The sequence below is a fragment of the Lethenteron reissneri genome, chromosome 41 (genome assembly GCF_015708825.2).
Source record: "Lethenteron reissneri isolate LAM-NWPU_2019-01 chromosome 41, ASM1570882v1, whole genome shotgun sequence".
Taxonomy (NCBI): Eukaryota; Metazoa; Chordata; class Hyperoartia; order Petromyzontiformes; family Petromyzontidae; genus Lethenteron; species Lethenteron reissneri.
In genome coordinates, this window is record NC_083819.1 from 2,455,581 (window position 1) to 2,478,962 (window position 23,382).

At 45.8% G+C, this 23,382-nt stretch overlaps 1 protein-coding gene across 1 annotated transcript in view; it reads left to right on the plus strand.

The window, feature by feature from the left end:
- Window positions 1-3,542: 3,542 nt before the first annotated feature.
- The window catches only part of LOC133352581 (formin-2-like), a 70,154-nt gene continuing 50,314 nt past the window's right edge, over window positions 3,543-23,382 (plus strand). The window contains 5 exon segments of the mRNA XM_061568318.1: window positions 3,543-3,918; window positions 4,077-4,169; window positions 14,747-15,410; window positions 15,412-15,690; window positions 15,692-17,111. Of these exon segments, the coding sequence (XP_061424302.1) occupies window positions 15,033-15,410; window positions 15,412-15,690; window positions 15,692-17,111 (2,077 nt within the window). The 5' untranslated portion in view covers window positions 3,543-3,918; window positions 4,077-4,169; window positions 14,747-15,032.

Sequence of the window (23,382 nt, forward strand, 5' to 3'; positions counted from 1 at the left end):
TGTCATCGACGCGCTGTGGACATGAGGTTGAACGTTAAGGTCTCACTTGGAGCGGTGGTTGAACTCGAGGTGTTTGTCCTGTTGGGAGTTGTTCCACTCGACAGGACCCACATTCTGAAAAGTGCGGTCACCGTAGGTGTTTAGCCCAGCTCGTCTAACAAGATCGTCACTGCCACGATCACCACGACGATCACCACCACGAGAAGCAGCAGTAGCATATTTTAAATGCTGTCATTTCGGGTCATAGATTACTAGCGTGAAAAAATCCGACAACTGTCATCCGAACAATTAACATTGTTATACATACTTGTGTTTCGGCATTATAAGGGCTGGAGCACTGGTTAGCGGACTGCGCTATGAACCTGCGATTTGAGTTCAGTTCCTGGCAACGGCTAGCATCAGCGGCGAATTTATATCACCAACACCAATATTGGCCATCATGGTGAAGTACTGCACAGTGAAACATCCTTGAGGCCGACAGCATTGGGGGGGCTCTAATCCAACAAGGGACTGGCAAAGGGCTGCACATTCTTATTCGTATTTATTAGATGCGAGCAATGAACAAAGTCGAAATTGTAAAATAACGATACATAAAAAACACATGCTGAAGTGGTGTGTTGGACCGAAAGCTGCAAAAAAATATGCTGTTACGCAAAGTGCCACTGTGCGTTCATGAAAAAGCATGCACATTATACAAGCATTATTAACAAAAGCCTGCTATTACACACCCGGCGGACCATGTAAATTGTCAGCTGAGTGGCCACGAAAGGACACGAAGAGCGCCCTTGTTATGAGAATATATGCAATGCTCCCTGAACATGAGACACGAGTCAGTAGAATAATGGCTTAATCCAGCCTTGTCTCTCTTGAAAAGAACACTAAGTAATCCTTACAGTCCATCCACTGTTGGGTGAAGGCCTCCTCCCTAAGTCGTATCAGTGCTATGGCCATACTTTACCACGCTGGACACCAATGGGTTTATGAATAGAGAGGTCCGGTTTATCTTCTTGGTTCTTTCGGTAAAGTCACGTAGAAGGGAAATAAGAAAATAATGAAATGATAATAAAATAATAATAAATTACTTTATTATGCTTTATTTTTATTATTCTAGTATTTCCCTTCTACGTGACTTTACCGAAAGAACCAAGAAGATGAATCCCTGCAGTCACGAAAGCTTTAAATCGAAAAAGGTCCGGTTAGCTATCACTCGCTACTGGTGTCAATCAGGCCCAAAAATCCACGCGACCACAGGGAGAACATGCAAGCTACAAAAATACAACAGGTGTCAGCATCGGGTTCGAACTCACGACCAGAACAAACCAAAATTGTGTCTCTGATTACATTCTTAATTATAAATGGTTAAAGGAATATTTTGTTAAATAGCAGCACTTTCATAATCAACGTTTTTGGGTTTAGATCGCGTTATTTATAAATGTGTCGTAACCCTCCACCACCCGACACGGCCAATCAGTAAAAAAGTGTCACGTTGACAAAAGACAAATAGTTCACTGCTTTAGCCCACCGGTGTGTTGAAGCCACAACATTTACAATTTGAGTAGTACGACGTTTCGCTGGTAATTGCATCCAGCATCATCGGGCAATTCGCCAGAATGGTGAGGCTCTGCTGTGTCTCCCGTTCTTATATAGAGCAGCACTTTGTTTTTGTTATATCATGTAGCATACGTCTTTGATTTCATAACTTTAGTGTTATGATCCCATAAAACAACAATGCAAGCTGCTCGTATATTTAGGCAAGATTAACAACATTCAAGTCGCATATTTTACAAAGCAGTTAATTTTGAATTGACACGTTTAGCAGGGCGTTACTATTCTGTCTAAGTTGTGAGACCTTAAATCTTCATCAACATATTATCAACATCATCAATCGCTTATTCGATTAGATCGTATTGGCATTCAAATCAGACTTTTCAGTTTCATTTCATTTCAGTTTCATGGATGAGGTATAGCCCCGTGAGCCATGCGGCTCTTGACTCGGATGCAACTGCAACAAACAAAAACATGAACAAAAAACAACTTAAAGTGAATAATAATAATAGGGGTTTTCCCCCTTTTTTCTGGCAACAAAACTGAAACCTTTTACAAGGAATCATGTGCGCATTAACCACAATATTTGTGGTCAACATGCAAACAGAAAACACACTCTGATAATATAAGCATTGCCTTTTGGCATCCTCTGGTCTAGCACCAATTGAGACAAGGCTCAAAAGAAAGCCGTTTCTGGTGTGGACCAATCAGTTTCAAGGACAATGCATATATTATCAGTGTGTTTTTTGTTGCATTTTGACCACAAGTAGGGGTGGGGAGGGGCTGGGTGGGGAGGGGCTGGTCACCCCGTGGTGCCCTTATAAAACTCAACGTTTAACCTACTCACGCCGGCTTGTGCCCCTCCTCACAGTCGGGCATATTTGCGGAATACACCACGCCGCCGTTGACCCTGGCCATTCACCGAACAACCCAACGTTCCTACCAGCTCCCTCCGCAGGAATGTGTTTAAGTATGAATCGCCTCGATTGTTCGTCGTGGCTGGGAACCCACCTCCGGTAACTGAATTCGAAGGCTAGTGTGCTAACCATTGCGCCACCTCTCCAGTTGAAAGACAACGAAGAGGTGCAGATTATATTTTTAGGTTTTTTCGGTAAAGTCACGTAGGTAAAAAAATTAAATTAATGAAAGTAAAATAAAACAAAATAAAAATTCACGACGTTTCGGAAGCAACGGCTTGCTCACGCCACTGCTGCGAGTTGAGCCTTCACGGGTGATAGATCCAAGCGAGCTCCTGTATTTGGCCTACTCTTCCATAAGAGGTGGGAGTACCCATACTTTACCCTACCACACGCGATCTGCTGCTGATCGACTGACTGCAATTGTCTGGACGGAGCTGGGCTGGAGTTTAAGAAACTTCATCGTTTCAGCTGTCGCGCCAATGATATCGAACCCGACCATCGACGGGTGGATTGCACCCGTCGCTGATCATTACATCACGAGGAAGGTGAAAAAGGGGCCGTCCATAAATGACGTCACGCACCTAGGGGGGGGGAGGTCAGACATTTGTAACGATGTGTGACGAGGATGGGGGGGGGGGTTTGAGAAATGTGACGTCACATCAAAATGCTCAACTTTAAATAAATATAGACAACACGTTCTACTTAATTAAATAGACTTTTTTGATCAATGTTTTCTCCTACAACATCAGAGTGCAGCGCCACATTAAATACGCACTACAATGACAAAAGTTTAAAGCGATTTTAAACATGTTTTATTGGGGGGGGGGGCAGAGCTTTGTGACGTCATATTTGAGGGGGGGGGGGTCAAAAATCGTCCAAAATCGCGTGAAGTCATTTATGGACGACCCCAAAGGGCATCGTTACTGTAAACTTGACAAACGCGAAACTCCTCCGATCGCCGTTGCGTATTTATTACATAAAGCACGAGCATATATAGAGATATACCACTCGCGCCGCACAGCCAGCTTGAATGAGAACGTCTGCCCGCGTGTGAGTGGGAGGAGTGGGGTGGAGCTGGCTACGCATGCGGGGATGTAAGCAAGGCAGGCGGCCAGAGACGCACGCGGAGAGCGAGCAGGCAGGCCGGGAGAATATACGACCGTGGGTTTCAGTTCTTCTTATTCATTGCCAATCCACTGCTGGATGAAGAGCCTCCCACCAAGCCTTGCAGTTCGCGGCTGCTGCTGCTGTAGTTGTTGTTTCGCCACACCTCAACTGCGCTGTTCAGTGCGTGGTTGGTGAATGTCAGACGCCTGCTCCGGTTAGTCCGGGGCTGGAGCCGGGAGTCGAACTCGGGATTTGCCGGGTTCACGGTGGAGTGGGGCTGCCGGCTTGCGCCATCGCTGCAGACACGTGGTTTTCATCATATGCAGGGGATGAGCGCTAAGGAATGGTGACTGAATGCACGGGACAGAAGAAACGCAGATATACATATAAAACAAATAGTGGTGATTAGCGTGTTATGTTGATGTTATCTACCGAAGTGTATCTTTGAGAGCGCGTGTGTTTATATCGACATCATAACACGTTGGGGGGGGATGCTTGTTCTAGATGGCTCACAAAGGGAATACCGTGGAGGATGAACAAACGATGTGTGCTGGAGCGAGTGGAGCTTCTCAGAAGAAACCACACAACACCTAACAGGTAATGCGATCATTACCATATAGCAGTGATGAACGATTCCGATGTTTTGTTTGATCGACGAGGTTGAATAATTATAATCGGTGCAAATGCATGGGCGCAAAAGTGAATAAGTATACTGTCGTATGAACGCGATGTCCATTGAAATGATGCAAGTGTAACTGATTCATGCGAGTCTGATAATATAGGGTTTGAAGAAACGGTGAACTAAAGTTTGGGATAGGTAAGTGTGTGTGTGTTGTAGCGCGTAGCCCGAGTGAATTCATTGCGAGTAGTACCGCGTTGAAGTTGGAGTGTTTCACCTTTATAAAGTGTAAACCACACGAGTGTTAACAATGAACGCTGGTGTATTCACATTGTGATTCTTGCTTATTATTAAAGTATCGTATAATAGTAATATAATAAGGTGGCTAGCGCACAGTGTTGCTAGCACGGCCACCTGAATTAGATTCACGGCTAACATCAGTGGCGAGTTTCTACCTGAACCGGTCCTTTTCTCAACATCATGACTCTTGCACTGAACAACGTGAAGAAGGAAAAAAGAACTCCCCACGGCCGAAGCAGAGAGAGAGGGCCCTCATCCAGCAGTGGATTGACAAAGTGGTTGTGATATTGGCCTATTATTTATGCAGTCTTCTGTATTTGACTTAATTCAGGCAAACATTGCACGCACAAAGTACTTGCAGTTGTGCACGCCTCACAATATGTAGCTTATATTATAACCCACATATATACGATTGTCTTCTGTGCCGGTTTCAAATTATGCACGCCGCAGAACAAAAGCTGCTCCGGGCACGCACGGGTAATGACGATAATTAGTGCAGAGATGATTGTAATGACATTTAATTGCGCGTCAGACTGCATATGCAAGCGTGACACACAGTTGCAGCCAGTTCTCGCACAGTAACATAACGTGTTATTATTTGCTGCAGGGATACGTTATCCTAACCCACAATTACATGCTCGTCTAGATTGCATGCTTATTAATGCCCGTTATTTATAGTGCCGTACTCAGGAAATCCTGGGTTTTCAAGACCATTATTCGCGATGCTCCTGTTACATTGCGATATTTGGTCAATTTGAATCATGAGGGTCTACCTTCCTGCAGAAGGAAACCAGTGTGTGTTACCGTGAAAAAACATGCGTTCGAGCGGATAACACAGATCCGCACAGTTAGATTAAATGATCCATTGCTCTACTGGTCAATTGACTGCTCAAGCCTCCAACAACACCGGGTACTGTAGTCCCAGGCAGCCTCTCATCCCAAGCACTAACCAGGCTCGACTTTATTTCTGAGATCTAACGGGCATATTCAGGGTGATTTGGTCATAGGCAAATGGGCATTTTATCAATTAACACATGCAAGTTACATCAGTCGTAATAGCAACATTGCAAAACTCGGCTGTCGTATGCAATGTATGGGATTATTAATTGCAGGAGTGAGAATTTACCAAAATTACAACTACGTTTGTTTACAAGTATTCAATATTTTGCCCACATGCAATCGCTTGCTTTGTTCGGCTAATGCTGTGGGGTGGCCTGTGTTAGCAGTTTGGGCCTTAATTGACGACTGTGTGCATGCTGCGTGTTGAAGGGTGGTGGGTGAGTTGTTCTGTTGGACCTAGACACTGTCACGTTGCATCAAGAGAGACGTGCAAGTCTGTTCGCCTCCCGGCAATGAGAATAGGCCGCTTCTTCAGCTCATCAGCTTGGCATGTCTTGCATCCGCCATGGGTTCCGTGCGCTAAAATTGTACTGTGTAATTTCACAAGCCTTCTAAAATTCAGTTTCAAGGAGGAGATGGAGTGATAAAATCAGCTCCTATGTAGGTGCTATAGGCGGACTAAGAGCGTGAGAGATGGTTATGGCTTCGGGAGGCCTTCATCCAGTAGTGGATTGATCATGGCTGCTGATGAATTCCCCAAGCTGGAAGCTTATAGACCAGCTCCGATCATTGTCGACTTCATAATAGACGCAGGACCAGCTGTTGTAACAAAATAATCAGATGTGTTTCCGAAATATTGAACAAATAAATATCTCATTCATTCTATCAACAAAATGAGACAAAAATCACTTCAAGAATTACAGACCATGTGCTTCCTGTCACGTGTACGTACATTTTTTGTGAAGTTAATTGGGGAGATACTGGCTGTTTTATTATACCACAAACCATGTGAGAAAACTGGATTTAGGAAAGGGTTTTCTACGATGAAATTCAAGACGTATGTTTTAGGAATCAGATTCTGGTTAAGACAAATTACTGTCAATACCAATATGACTAGCTAACCCTAATGATGGTTATTAAACAGATGCAAGGGACTGAGAGTGAACCATATCATGATGGATGGGGGTTTTAAAAATCACGATTATGTTCTAGTATTGTGGTAATTTTTTATGTACAGTAGTGTTTTTATTCAATATATGAAGTACGTTATCACTCCTGTTGAAATGAGTTGTTGAAAACCACGTCTGGCATAAAGTCGTGTGTGCTAGACCACTTGGTACAGACTTAGTGCTACGTTTTGATAGGCATACATTAAGTTATTTTCAAGGATTCCGCTATGGTGTTAATACCGTTGTAGTGGTTACCACACTGGTCTCCCAATCCACATGGTACAAGTTTAACTCAATCCCCCTCCCTGCCACTGCCTGTCCACCCAGCAGTATAAACAGGTGCAGTCGCAGTTAGCTAGTGGGCAGGTAACACCTGGTGGGGTAAAGTGTGGGTATTTCCACCTCTTTCAAGATGTTGGACCAGTGTAGAGGCGACATCTCAAGCTCCCTCTACTAGTGGAGGCCCTTCCATCAACATTCAGTTTGTTAAACTATATGATTATAAGCCCTAATCACAAATACTATAAAGTTAATTTAGTTCGTTTAGCTTGGACATATCCCTCTCAAAAAAATGTTCAGTTGAAAAAAGTATCCGGGTAGGCTTCACGCTTTAGGTGATTTTCTGATTTTATTTTTCGTTTCTACAAATATTCTTGCACGATAGATGACTTGACATAAATATGCAGCTCTTCGATGTGCAGCCACATGGACGTATTCGACAAAGTCACACGAATAGGTAAAAAGAAAGGAAAATGCGCTGTACCCAGGAAAGTCTGAATCTCAAGATTTGTTTTCAGGAGGGCCCTGCACAGGGATGTTTGATCACTTTAATGAGCGCCTGGCACATTACGGGAAACTGGAGTACCTGGAGAAAACCCACATAATTTTAGGGAACATCAAAGCTTTTCCACTGCGAAGCAGATGGCATGTGTGTATGTATGGTTGTCCACGTACGGTGCGAAAGAAAGTTCAATATACATCCATGAGAATGCATAGTTGTACTGTGTCTTGACCTGCCTCACCAGTGTTACAAATATACTTTTCAGTTTAAATATTGCATTTTACATTGCGCACAATGTTTACAAGTCACGAACTCTTCAAAAGCCTGCATTATAATTATGTAATTATAATTAAATTTGTATATATGTACCACTGCAGTCTCATCATGCAGCTGCATCTCAAGATGCTGATTTATGTCATTCGGCACACTTTAGTAACGCTCCACAGCATCATTGATTCACAGCAGGTTTCAGACCAACATATTCAGGGCAGGCGTTTGTTAAGCATTAGGATGTCTATCCACTGCAGGTGGTAGCAGTGTGATGATGTTATATTTTCATTTGGGCATTTATTCGTCATCCTACTTTTGTAATTTATTGATGGTGAAGAACCAAAAGCAACAAAGGGTAATTGTTCAATGCAGTGGAGCAATGGTACAGTGTGTCAAATTACAAGTCCACTCGCTGAACCATGTGTAAGCTCAAGAGAACAGCATCGTCTCCGACAGAAAATTGTTTCCGTCTGTCCCAAGCCAGAATAAAGTTTGGCATACGGTGGCAACGGGCAGTAAAACCCAACAGCCAATCCATGAAAGGTCCTTGCAAACAATTGGCCCTCGGTCCCCCGCAGCCCTTAGGTGGGCAGAGGGTGCGAAACATCTCGGGACCTGATTAGCGCGATGCTCTCTGAATGCTGTACCCCGAGTTTGATTCCTGGCTCTAGTTAACAGCAGTGTCCCGGTGATATTTCAACCAGTTCTGGGCAGTCCCGCCCCCACAGGCAGCACCCCACCCGCCCCCCCAGCACGGTACAATATAGTCAAACAATCCCCTCGACCAATTAGACTAAGCAGGGCTTTCATCCAGAAAGTCATTGACAAAGATCTTCAAAGAATTCGTTTTCTTATTTATTAATATTATTATGTCTGTATGAAAATGTAATTTAGTGCTGCAATGTAGCAAAAAAAAAGGAGCCGTACAGCCTTCATTGACTTTTTTATTCGCTCGTGAGTTATTAAAAGTTCGGCTTTCTTTTCATCCCAAGCGATGCTTATGAAAAGGGTAATTTCGTGAGTGCTCTTGGGCCTAACGGCAAATTCCTTTCGCTGCGGATGAGAGGAGCATTCAGGGCTCGAGCCAAATTATCCACGTGCCCTCTCCTCTTCCCAATGCACTGTGGACCAGCAGAGGGCAGTGCCAAATCCCAGAGTCTTAAACAAAGATTTTACCCGTGACCAGTTTGACGGTCAATCGCTTTTTGTGAATTGTCCCACGTGAGGTCGGGTGGACATCATATAGAGGCAACGTTCGAGATGTCTCTGAGGTTAAACTTCTGGGCAGTAAATTCCAAGCAATGCATGGCTGGGTTCTAGTCATCGAAATCCACGGAATTGACGCATTTGCCAAAAGTATAAAACTTAATCCGAACAACCATGTTGGTGGTGCCATACGGATGGGGGGATTCCAGAGGATTACTTCACATTAGCGTCAGGTTTAAGCCGCCAAGACCCGGATCGTTTTAAGACACTGTAATGTGCAGTGCTGGATTCAGCGTGGTGCTTCTTCATATTATAAAATATCAAAGCATTTGATTTCACGTTTTAGAGTCGCAATGCATAGCACTGACTTCGGGCTTCGGTCTGCACAATGTCTCTACCCCCCACCCCACCGCGTTTGTTACAGTTTGTGCCTTGTACCGGGCTCTTGCCAGAGTGTATAACACATTCCTGCGGAGGGAGCTGGTAGGAACGTTGGGTTGCTCGGTCAATGGCCAGGGTCAACGGCGGCGTGGTGTATTCCGCAAATGTGCCCGACTGTGAGTTTTATAAGGGCACCACGGGGTGACCAGCCCCTCCCCACCCAGCCCCTCCCCACCCAGCCCCTCCCCACCCTCCCCTCTCCACCCAGCCCCTCCCCACCCAGCCCCTCCCCACCCAGCCCCTCCCCACCCAGCCCCTCCCCACCCTCCCCTCTCCACCCGGCCCAACCCCTCCCATTTTTGGATGCACGACGGACGGACACAATAATCCCCTGTGGGCTGGTGGAACCAGGTGGTTCTTACCAGTATAACAGCTACTGTCGCTTTCTTTTCGAAGTGAATTTAGGGAATGAAGCCAATGCTATGATTTTTGGAGGGGGTTTTTTTGTTTGAAGGGGAGGGATGTTTTAAAGGCGTAACAAGTTGCACAGAGGGAGCTTATTATCCCTCTCTCCTAACAGACTCAGTTGGGTGGCGGTGACGGGGGAGGCAGAGGCCCAACGTTCAAAACGTTTCCACAGCAGGTAGCCGGAGTCCAAGTTTCATGCAGAGCTCTGCTTATGAAAGGGTATGGACACTTAAACAAGGGAGAGTGTGTATACTTTAAAGCTTCGCCCTGCGCGCATGTGTTTTGAGGATAGATGCTCATGTTGTTGAAACAGTTTTGTGCCTTGCTGAGTGTTCGGTGAACGGTACCCATGTACATTGTGGCGTTATGTAAGATCAAAATATTTCAAGAATAATATACATGTAATTCAAGTCCTGTGTAAATGAATAATTGTGCGTTTGCACTATGTATAGGTCGATTACTGCAGAACCAACCAAAATGGCATGCCTAATTCAATCTTAAATCTCAGTGTCCGTCTCATGCATGGTTTGTGAGCTGAACAATCAGTGCTGTTTCTGAAAGTTGTTAGGTTAAGTATGATGGGCACCTGAGTGGATTTCATACATGGCATTGGGTTGTTTATCTCATATCATTAATAATTACTGCTTTGATTAAGAAGGCGGCAAGGTGTTATTGGATTGACAGGTGGAAGGCAGATTTATAGCGCCCCCCCGCCGTCTCCAACCGCCACGGTATAAGCCGATTGACTTGTGTTGCCTTGCGTTGATGCGATGTGGGGGTGGTAGGCTTGGGAATAAGTAACCAACACGCGTCTCTCTTTGATGTGCATATCCTTGACTTGGACATGAAATTACATGGAATCGAATGTCCAAAAAATGATAGCCATTTGCCATAAAAGTTTACTGCACTGTTCGTGAATGTTTAATTCAATGTTGTTTGATCAAAATGTTAGCATTTGAAGCGTTTTTCGAAGCAGAATTACAGCCCTTTCTCAATCCACTGCTGGATTACAGACCTCACCACTTCATGTCAGTCATGAGTGGGTGTTGTTTGAACATTACATTTCATGCTGGTCAGTGTGGGTTGGTAAGGGGATGGGCTACTCTGGAGCCAGTTCAGATAACACATTCCTGCTGCGGAGGGAGCTGGTAGGAACGTTGGGTTGCTCGGTCAATGGCCAGGGTCAACGGCGGCGTGGTGTATTCCACAAATATGCCCGACTGTGAGGGCGGGCACAAGCCGCGGCGCGAGTAGGTTAAACGTTGAGTTTTATAAGGGCACCACGGGGTAACCAGCCCCTCCCCACCCAGCCCCTCCCCACCCAGCCCCACCCCTCCCACCCCCCACCCAGCCCCAAACCTCCCCACCCAGCCCCTCTCCACCCTCTCCACCCTCCCCACCCAGCCCCTCCCCACCCTCCCCTCCCCACCCAGCCCCTCCCCACCCTCTCCTCCCCACCCAGCCCCTCCCTGCACGACAGACACAATAATCCCCTGTGGGCTGGTGTAACCAGGAGGTTCCTACCAGTTTAATTCGCCACTGATTTTGGCTGTGGCTATGAATAAAAACGTAGCTTGCCAGGTTCTCGCTCAGTGCGCCAATCACAGCACCGCTCCTTCCCCCAGAAGCTTTTAGCCTAATTGAAAAATGTGGGCTACTTTATACGATTATTCACGTGGGCTCCAATAATTGATTGACATCGGTGGTTAGAAAAGTGTGTGCGTGTGCAAACAATGATTATGGAAATAGGGTGTTTCATCTCGGTGGGGTTTTTTCATTGTCAGGTTCTTAAAGAAAATAACAACTATATCAAATATTAATGTACAGGTCCTTGGTCAATCCACTGTTAGTGAAGGCATCTGCATGTCATGTCCGTCATGGGGGTTGTGTGACCATACTTCACCGCCATGGCCAATGTGGCCAAGGATCGGTTTCTATTGTGTTTTTTTGCAATGCCGTACTGTAGTGGAGGGGAGATATTCAGTCCAAGCTTAGTTATATCGTTACATTACGTTTGGCAGTGTTAGGTGTGTATGTATGTTGCTCTTCTTCTTGGTTCTTTCGGTAAAGTCACGTAGAAGGGAAGTAATAAAATAATAAAAATAAAACATAATAAAATTATTCTCACGACGTTTCGGCCACAACGCAAGTAGCCGTCCTCAGTTGAAAACCAGGTCTGTCGAGGCGACAGCGTCTGAATGAAACAGCACACTGCGCTTGGAGCATTTCATTCAGACGCTGTCGCCTCGACAGACCTGGTTTTCACCTGAGGACGGCTACTTGCGTTGTGGCCGAAACGTCGTGAGAATAATTTTATTATGTTTTATTTTTATTATTGTATTACTTCCCTTCTACGTGACTTTACCGAAAGAACCAAGAAGATGAATCCCTGCAGTCACGAAAGCTTTAAATCGAAATTTATGTTGATCTTCTTTTGCAACTATACGTAGCCAACCGTGCTGATTGGAGGTACGGCAAAGGACAACAAACTAAACACACACAAAAAACAGTTCTAAATAAATTATTCTTCAATCTAGGGAGAACAGATACGGTGGCGTTATTACGCGTCTGGAATTGACGTGGCAGGAAATGAATTGCACACCACATCACCACATTTCCCACACCTCCAATCAGCACGATTGTCCACGTTAGGTGCGGTGAAAGTTCAGCATAAATACATCAACAGTGCATTTAATCCACTAACTGTAATAACACGGCTGTTGTTGGCAAAGAATTAAGCTGTGGTTGGCATGGGCTCTGCATCAATCAATGAAATGGGGGCCCTGTCCAATGTCCCTCCTGTTTTGTAGCCATGATGCAGTTGGATCACCTGCACACTCGATAACTGCACGGTGACTGGTTGAACGTATTTCACGCCGTATTGGGTGGGTATGCACTTCTTTATTCCCACCCCTCCCCAAGCCTTGTGCGATTCTATGGATTGTCATAATTTGGGGGTCACAATTTAATTCAATGATAAATTCTGACTATCTCATTTTGAAGATCTCGTACGTTTAATATTTCTTCGCTTGATCTGCCTCATTTTACAATGTATGAATCGACGAATCGTGTTGCATTGTAACGCGCTTGTATGTATAAAGTGGAAGATTACAGCCTCTTGACTTCAGCAGTTTGCTCAACTGCGGCTGATTCTCATTGGCAGCCGTTCAGCCTTCATCAGGGGGAGGGGTGGTGGTCACTCCGGCATAAGAGGGGGCTCAGAAAGGGCTGAGGGGGGGGGAGCTTAGATGGGGCCTCATCTGGCATTTTGCCCCGGGCGTCCAAAAATCTTTCGGCAGTCCTGTTTGTCAGGACACGATTCTTACTCAAGCATGATATCCGTTTGACATACAATTATTATAAACTCAGTTGTTGCATGCTCAAGTGTTCATTTATCATCCTCGGTCTATCCCACTGCTAGATGAAAGACTCGTTGAGTCGCCAATAATCCTCGGCGCCGAGTGATCTAAATAGATCCATCTAATCCATCTATCTCCTACACATGAGTCCAGTTTCATCGTTCCATTTCCGTGGTGGAATATTCCCAGGCGCGTCCTCTCCTTTTGCCGTCCCTCCGTTGCCAGTCTCAACCATTGGCCCATGATCCCTTCTAGCCACGTGTCATGCCCAAACCCGGAAAGAGGATCAGTGAGCTAAAAAACCTGAATAATTCTGAGGTGGGAGCAGTTGCGCAGTGGGTAGCGCCGTGCACTGAGAATCCGGCTTGCCGAGTTCACTTCCTGACCACATCCCTGGCAAGCGATATCCGAGTACTGACCATTTTGATAAAGAATGATAGCACAAGCTTTCTGCCAGATAAGGCACGTGGATAGGGTACACATCCAGCAGTATTGACAAAGAGATATTAAAGTATTACTTAACACATTCGTCAACAAAAAAATGTGGCCTTCAAATAATTATTTTTTTATAATTGGTGACATTGGGAGCAATGGCTCTTCAGAGCTTATGAACAGAGGGTCCAGATAGATATTGAGTCAGGTGGAGACTGCATTTTACACCATGGAGCGTCATGAGAAAATAGTTGATGTGTTTTCTTACTGCCAGTTATTAAATTGATATATGTATAGTGCATTATTACTGTATGATTATTCCAAAATACATTGTATTAAGTGTTTTGCAGTACACGTACATTTGAAATACTACCGGAATTTTGTTTATGGTATTTTAAAGTTTGAAAATGTCACATTATTGTTCAAACATCTTGAACTTTAACTCCAAGTCCAACATTAGCTTTGTGGTGGCGTCCTCAATGCTTAGCAAAGCTTTAATAATGATATTTAAAAGATGCTAACCTTGTATTAACAATTTAATAGTTTCTGCTACAGTAAAAATGTAAAGTTGTCTATCACGGTTGTCTACGTATGGTGCGAAAGAAGTTCAACATACATATGCACTCGTACAGCCAGTTTTTGTTCATACGCTGCTAAACAAAGGCCTGCCCATGCTTTGTTAGCCATGATGGCTATTTGACCATACTTCACCATTCCGGTCAGCGAACGTTGGTGATGGTGGCGGGAGCTCTGAACAATTGATGTTGCTACACTTCCCTCCACCACCCACAACGCCTGTTACACTTATATTTTTCACATGGTGATCAACCCTTCTAAGCAGCGTCCGGGCTCGGTTCTTCCCAGCTTTTTGGGATCTGTCGAGATCGGGCGCATTTCCTGGCGATTTGTGCACACATCGCGAGCGTAGTGCGTGTGCCGTGCGTGATCACCTATCGTATGTATAGCGCACGTGTAGTGCAATACGCTGCAATGCACACAATGTAATGTAAATCAATTAGAGGGTTGATGAAAATGCTCCGTGTGGCAGATGGCCCTGCGGGGCAATGTGGGTGGGTGGGTGGAGGGGAATGAGTGTTGGGGTGGAGGGGGGAGGCACGGGGAGGGGCCAATGGAGCGCTTGTATGGTCAGGCTTAAGTGTTCGCTGCCATACATTCACGACGTATTCTGTCGTAAGAAAAATAAAATAAGAACTCGACTCAAGCGTGGGGTTAAACCAACGCAAACAGCGCGGGCGGTCGCCTGCACAGTTGTGTTCCTTCCTTGGGGCATAGGTGGCGTGGAGGGTTTGTGTTTTTTAATCCATGCTGGCCCTTTGCATTCTCCACAGATGGTGGTCCGTTGCCTTTGGAGAGCTCTCGCCACCGTCGTTCTAGACAACACCGCCGCGTGCCGGCCTCTGCAATTAGCATTCAGCTCTGGCCGCCCTCCCCCAAGCTCAGCTGCGGCAGCTGCCTTGTGTTTTTATAACCAGCTGCTCCTGAGCCGATGCATGGGGGGACAAAGGAATATGACTATGGATGAATGAATGGCCACATTTCACATGGACACGCACTCGAAAATGTAATATTCATATGTAAATGACGAAAAAAAAATTTGCAACATTACCAAGGTAGATGAGTGGCATGGCAAAATATCACACGGTGCTGTCGCTGCACGCGCACTTTCGGGACGTGTGCCTGACGCGCTCGTATCAGTCCGCACTGGCGCCGGAGCACAGCGCTCGCAACGGGAACAAAAACGCGATCTCTGATTGGGGCGCCAGGTCCGGTGGGTCTGAGCATGCCCGAGGGAGCGATGCCTCGTTACGCGTGAGCTGCCTGCGTTCAGACGAACCGCTGCCGGGCGTTGGGCTCCGAGCCACCCCTGTATTGTTGCCGGAAAGCGTGAGCCAATTGCGCGCGATATCGGCAGCCTGGGATGGTGACTCGATAGGCGGGAACATTGTCGTCGGTGCTGCGGCCCTCCGGCTGCGAGCGTGCCGTGGCAGCGGCTGGTGAGCGTAGGGAAATGGGGAATCAGGATGGCAAGCTGAGGAAGGGGAGCGTTGCCGAGGGTGCCGGCGAGAAGGGACTAGCCGAGGATGCTGCGAGAGGCGAGGCCTCTGGGAAACCCACGTCCGCTTACAAAGACTCGGGCAAGAAGGGCAAGCTCGGCCGAAGCAAGGGCGAGCAGAAGAAGAAAGCAAAGGGAGACTCCTCCTCGGGCTCCTCCGTTTTTTCCGGGATTCGCAAACGTAAATCAGCGGCTGCCGTCTTTGCCGCCGCTGCCCACTGGCCGCACCGAAGCTGTTGCTGCGGCCGACCTGGAAGCTGAGCACGAGAAATCGTCCACGCACACCGAGGACAGCGGTGATTTCACGGCCAGCGTCGGCGACGTCTGCGGCGGGAGGCAGGCGGTGCACGCTGGTGCCCAGGTCGGTAATGTCATTCCCGGCACCAGGGTGGACAAGGAGAAGACGGAGCCAAAGACTGTCGCAGCGCTACAGAGAGAATGCACCGTGCTGAGCTCTGGATCTGACACAGACGCTTACAGCTTTCACTCTGCACCTGACTTTGACCAAGGACTGGACAAAGGCCTCATGGGTGGGGATGACCTGCTGGCTGATATACAACTCGCTATGAAACTGCAGTTAATTCCAGGTGAACTCAAAGCAGCTTCAAAGCGCAGTGATGCAAACAATTTATCGCTGGAAGGCTCGACGGACCATGACGTGTGCCATGACAACAACAAGGCATCCGATGACAAAGTTGTTGCCAGAAGTCCTTCCAATGTGTCGGCAGGTGGAACGACTTTTTCACATCCTCCGTGTAGCACCTTGGATACTGGAAAACTTGACAAAACAGTAAAACCGTTGAGTGAAGGAGCTCAAGACCACATTACACAGCTGGAAGTTACAGAACTGCAGTCAACCGATGGAAAAGCAATGGGAAACAATTCTAGAAGTACAGAGGTGGCTGATGTACAACCTTTGGTCGGTGACCTACCATCTGTTAAAGCTGTGAATGGTGGAATTGTGGAAGGGAATAAGTTCAAATTCGATGGAGATCCAGAAGTTGGCCATATCAACTTACCTGCATCATTGCTGGCTAATGCTGGTGCTACGGACGTGGAGGGAGCTTTGCAGGAACACAGAAAATCCAGCTTGGACGCTGCTGCGTTTGAAGGGGACTGCAGCAATACGAAGCAGGCCTGGGCACGCCGAGAGTCTAAGGCCGGCACCAGCGCGACCATGCTACTCGCCGACAAAAACTCGCATCCGCACCCCGGCACGCTGCTCGCCACCTCGACTCTGCGCGTATCTCCTCACCACCAACACCACCATCACATCAACACCACGTACGCCATCACCACCACGCGCCAGCTCAGCTCGCCTCTCTCCTCGCCGCTGCCCTCGCCGGCGCCCAGCCCGCTGCTTCAGCGGCGTCTGGCCGGGCCCGAGACACCGGGCGACCAGGGGCAGCCCGGGGAGAATCGACACCGATGGAGGGACACGATGACGGTGGCCACCAAGCCGCTGGTCTCGGCCTGGGATGCCGCGGCGATGAGCCGCTCGGCTGACTGGACGGAGGAGATGATGAGGCTGCCGTGCGGGGAGCCACGCCTAAGGAGGGCCGGTTCCATGAGCCTCCTCGGATCTCCCGAAGCGGGCCAAGGCGGGACGCCTTCGTCGCCGACCGTCGCCGTTTTCACAGGTGAGCGCAGTGGGTGTCGTGCCCCGTCCGTGAGCTATTGTTACCTGCTCTTGTGCTGTGTCGGTGTGTTTTTTTGTTTTTGCGCCCGCTTCTGGAAAGTTCATTCGGTGTACATTTTGGTTCGTGTGGAAAAGATGAGTCGTTGAAGTGGCGTTGGTGGGGGGGGGGGGTGTGTGCAGTTGAGGCTTGGATGGGTTGGTGAGGGGCGTGTTGTGTTTTTTTTTACTTTTGAATGTGGCATACAAACATGGTGGGCCTACCCTGTGCCACCTTCGCCAACTCGCACTGATCACGTGGATGAGTATGGTAAAAGAAAAAAAACTTCCTTCAGTGACACGGCATGGGGACGCCTTGCCATTGGCCGATTGAGAATGTCTGTAATATATTATTGTGTAATTTAAGGTGGTGGCTTTTTGTCTTTCTGAAGCTTACGAGATAATGTATTATTATTAATATTACTGGCAGTGTTGCGGTAACCTGGCATAAATGTGTTTATTGTATGGCGCATTCATGCTATTTATCTGTGCGCACATTAATAGGGGGAGACCTGTTGCAGTGGTCAGCACTGCGAGTTGGTTCCGAGCTGAACTCCACAGAGAGAAAGAAAAAGAGGCGTGAGAGGGGGGAGCAAGTTGAGAGGATAAAAGAAACACGCACATTTTTGTTCTCTCACAACCCCCAACTGAGATTGGCAGGGCTTCCTCACACAGCGGCAGTAGGCACACCACGTAACTGGCAACCAGTGAGGCTTGAATTACAAAGGTGGTAAATTTGTGGGCATTAAAGTACTTACAAGAATGCATTTAACCCAATGCTTTGTTGAAATGTAAAGCAAATCTTCGTTTTGTGTACGCTTCTGCCATAAATCCTTGACTCGGCACAATTGGTGGGTGGCACAGTGAGGGATTTCTTTTCATGCTTTCCCCATCTCCCTGGCCCTCTGGGTTTAAAGGCTCTTTAATGACGTGTCACAAATTGAAAAGGGCAGCCTATTTCCCTTTGTGCTGGGCTAGTTGTCGGTTTACTTTATGTACAGGACTGCTTTCAAGTGCTCGGTGGAAACCCAGAAGAATAAATATTTTTTTACATCACGCATTCCCACATCAGCCAGTTTCTCTCCGCTCACGAGATATATTCACATGTTCACTATGATCACATGCTGTAATTTAAGGTGGTGGCTTTTTGTCTTTCTGAAGCTTACGAGATGAATTCACACGTCTCTCTACGATCACGTAATGTAAGGTCATGGATTATTGTCTTTCTGTGACTTGTGTGTATAAGAGGAAAGATAAGCGTCTGCTTCAGTGGTCTTTGTTAAAGCAGCAGATGGAAGGCCGCCTTGACTATCCACCAGTAATAAGATTACGTTTCACTTGTCAAGAGAGTTGTGGGAGAAAGCTCTTTCATGTGGGAGGGGAAGTGGTTGTAGTGAGGCGTGAGGCAGAGTGCATTGGGGTCAAGGGTCATACCTAATGATGTGAGGCCTATACAATGCCACCAACGTTTGCGAAACAACCCTTCTGCATTACACATCCTGAACTATTGTACCAGTGCATGCCCATCCGAAATGTGTTTTTTTTTTTTTACGAGGGGCTCAAACTCACAATTCGTGTTAACATTCATCAATGTGTGTGCCCCTAACCATCTACCACTGTGATCATAGCAATATATCAATGAAAACCTTTTGATTTGGGACACTGAACTCTGAACTCGCTGTCCTCTGTCAATGTCCTGCTGGATGAAGGTCTTGCCACACTGTTTATAGTGGGGGTTGTTTGGACATACTTTACCGTACTGGTCAATGTAGGTTGGTGAGGGGGAGGGGTGGACCTGGTTCAGGATATCGCAGATATCAATTGCCACTGATGTTAGCCGTGGCCGGTAATCGAACTCAGGTGGCCGATTTCAGAGCGCATGTGCACTCAACCACTGAACCACCGCTTCTCTCAGATTTGGGACTGCACATTACAATCGTGCTTGCCTCGCTCTGCTGCACGCCAATTGTGGGGGGGGGGGGGGGGGATAATGAGCCATAGCCAGGAATCTGTAATTAATATTATTATTACGCTTCTTTCCGACCTTGCAGAAATTATCATTTAAAAAAAAGTTACAATGAGCACCAACTCGATTTAAAAAAGCATTAATCCATGAAAATAAATGTGTTGTTGCTATAATTACAGAGAAATGCCATCCACAACCCGAGTAGTCGCTACTTCTATTCCATGGCCCTGGATTGATGTGTGGAAATCACTTAAATGCACTAAATTCTTCCTGTTATCCATGCTACAATGAGGATAGGAAGAGTCACCCATAAGTGGTGGAATATGCAACCTATTCACATGTATCTCTGTGTTTACTGTGTGGATAAAATGCATTATTTGCATGGATGAATGTGGATACAGTAATAGGCTCCTCCACTCGTGACCACAAAATCACCTTTCAATAAGAGGAGCTTCACCGCACGCTGTAATATCATGTTTGCCTTCAATCGGAAGAAAAACAACTTAGCAATTTTTTTGGGAAATAATTGAAGCCATGAATGACATTTAAAAGATGGTGAGCTTCAGATATCCTTTATATAATACTTTGTTCGTGGTTCCAGCAGCCCATGAATAGCATTTGCAAGGTATAGTATGTGCCAAGGAGACAGTCGGAGCCACGCACCATTTACTTAGGGCTTTAGTTATCAGTGCAGACCAGGTGGTGTGCTCTGAAATTGGTGCATTTTTGGTGGAAAGAAATTCTTCAAGCTGCTCAACTATACATGTTAAAGCTCTTTATAATCCACGAGTGGGCTGTCACGCCAGAATGGGGACTGTGCTAGGATAGCGGCTTGCATAATGTCACTGTTGAAACTTTGTTACTTTACATATATAGTAGAACACTTAACCGTTAGTACAGCTAATATTTTTAATGACTCAAGTAATAAAAGTCATTTTATACAAATTTGTTCGTTATTTTACAAATGTTTGTGATGTGTGCTTGGATGTTCATGGTCATGATTATTTTTTACAGCCATTTGTACATCCACTGCTGGATGAAAGGCTTCTACACATTGTACCAATCACTGGAGTTGTTTGATCATACCTGACCACACTTTTCGGTGCCTGCTGGTGAAAGGCAAGCCCAGTTCGGATATCACTCACCATTATTGTTAGCCATGGCCAGGAATTGAACTCGGGTGGCTCAGGTTCACTGCGAAGTGCCCTAACCACTGCGACACTACCTACCTCATTTTTAAAATCTCCGCAGAATAGTTGTATATACATTACAAATATAGTGTGGTCATTCAAAAGTAGTGTTCTTAACTTCCCCTGGAATACATGGCATTCAAACTTCATCATCTTTAAGGCTGCTGCTGCTGCACCGTTCGTGGCCAAGTGGCTCACGCGTAACAGCGCTGAGTTGGCACCACTGGGACCCTGGGGTTTATAATCAGTCAGCTGCCTTTGTTTAAACTGGTGTACTCAAGGGTGGTGAGTTGATGATCTCAGCCCATTGACCAATGGCTGTACGACATTTACAGGTTTCCCTCGCTTCGTGCGTTAGATGCCATCCAAAGTAAATGGCGCACCGAAGAAAGAAACGCACGAAACAGCAGCCTACCGAGTAGCGCGCACAGAGTACACACAGTACACGGTAGACACACATTACACACACAGTACACACACAGTACACACACAGTACACGGTACACACACAGTACACGGTACACACACAGTACACACAGCACACGGTACACACACAGTACACGGTACACACATAGTACACGGTACACACAGTATACGGTAGACACACAATACACACACAGCATCATCCCACGTCTGACCGCATCGCCGCATATGAGTGAATTCAAACTGCAGAGCACATTTTGTGTAGAAATAGGTTTGCTGCATGTACGTGAAATGGCACAAACGGAACCTGCATAAAGCGAGCCAAATCTGTACTCAATTAGGATTATACATGGAAGTTGTCGCCCCCTACTGACAAACTAATGCTCCAAGTCACTCTTGCTAAAATTAAACTATCCTTGTCTCTCACCTGGTAAAAATTAATAATAGAGAATTGAACTTGACTGCACAAGAAAACTCATTTAAATAAAATGTGGTTCACTACTTAATTTGGCCAAATTATACTTCTGAGAGTTTAAATGTCAGATTGACTGTTATGCGACAACATTCTCTCATGTGGCATAGCGAGAGAAAAGTTCTGTCCTCTATCTTGTGGACCAGAGGTCCCTTGAAGGGATCTCAGAGGTAGCTCTGTAGTGTCCACTTCAATGGGCCATTTTCTAACACAAAGGGTTGCACTGCTCTGAGGAATCACAATCAGTAATCCATCTCACGTTATATGACATCAATAGCACTGCTTTGTCAGAAATAGCAATAGATAATCCATCTCATGCTATGACGTTGACGGCACAATGTTAAGCTCCTTGATGAAAGGCGCTTTATAAATACAACATAGAATAGAACATTTTGAGAAAATTATACAAATGCAAAAAAAAACTGCTGAAATATTTGCAATAGTGCAGTGTACGCTCGCCAACAGTTGATAGTATGTTTAAGCAATCGCCAGTACTCTACTACTAATGCTGCAGTATGTAGATTAACAAAGACACATTCATAGCAGTTTTTCATACTCGCCATATACAGTAATCACATCCTGTTCATCGAGTCCCTTTCTGGCTTTCAGTTACAGCCAACACTGTTTTACCAGAAATGCTAATTCGGGACACAAATTGTCATTAGTTCCCTGTTTTTCCATTGATGTTCTTAGAATCCAGCCGGGTATCGTGGGTGATGGGTGCGGTGAAATAATGGTCTTCCTTTGATATGCAAAAGCGGATGGAATTAATGTATCTAGAGATGGCTCATTAAAAAAAAACATTTTATTTGATCACACAGTTTAAAGGATGTCCAATTCGATGTTTTTCATGGCTAAATCAAACTGCAGGACTTGCAACACTGGCTCGAAGGTTGTGAGTCACAATCCTGAACCAATGAGTTGCAATATTTTTCTTAAACTGATTTGAATTCATATTTTTTGGTTAATTGTACAACTAGTACTACAATTAGTACTAGTAGTACAATTAATATTTTTCGCAGCTTTGCAATATATATTCCTTTTTAAATATTTCTTCATATTCCCCCCTCATCATGTTATTCCAATTGTGCTATTGGTGTTATGCCATGCAATGAAGAATTCATTTGGAAATCTTCACCAATCAGCTGCCCAAGTGATTTTTCATAGGACTTCCGCTGAAGCAACCTTCTGCGTAACATTCTTTTCTCGACGCAGGAAGAGTTACATTTTCCCATTATGACGTTTTTTTGTGCCATGACGTGTAGCTGATTTTTTTTTATCCTCAGAAATGCATTTAGGCCACATTAAGTGAAACCCCCCAATGTTACAGTTGTGGTTTGTTTTTGCAGTGATTGATGGCCAGGCTGAGAGCATCAACTCACTAGACTTGAGAGCACGCTTTCATCACTAGTGGGCTGAAACTCGGATGAAAATCCAGGATCTCAGCAATGCTGGCTCCACACTATGACCATCTTGCCACTTCCATGTATACAGTCCATTCATATATATAGAGCTGACAAGAAACATATCCTTCGCTTGGGACGCAGGATATAGTGGGTTAAATCCAAATCCTGATGATGCATGTATATTTTAATTTGGAGTTCGCGTGTTCCACCCGTGTTCTCGTGGATTACTCTCTGGGTCTTCTAGTTTTTGCCCTCCACATTTATCAACAAGCGTTTAGATGATTTGGCTGCTTGAAATGCCCACGTGATGTTATAAGCCACTTGGATGAGCTATGATCACGTGTGGCGAGGTCGCCTTTGAAAAAGAGCTAATAGCTCAGTGGGCTCTTACCTTGTGGAAAAGTACAGGACCAGAAAAATATCATACATGCACCCAATTTAATCACGTGTCAGAAGCTAAGCTGGGTGGATCCTGGTTGGTGCTTGGATGGGATATTGCCTGGGGAATATCAGGCCTTAGGATTGCTAGATGGCCAGGCCTTGCCAGTCCATCAATGGGTTCTGGAATATATCTGTGCAGAGCTTTGAGTGTCATCCTATTTATACGTTTTTCTCCAGGTTTACTAGATTCCTCACACATGAAACCAAACATTCCTGAATCAAATTGGCCAAATACCCAAATGCCAGGAGCCTCCGAAAGTGAATGTTAATACAACATTTTTTTTGTAATATTGTGTGTTAATATATACAGCTAAAGCAGGATATAAACAGACCCAATGA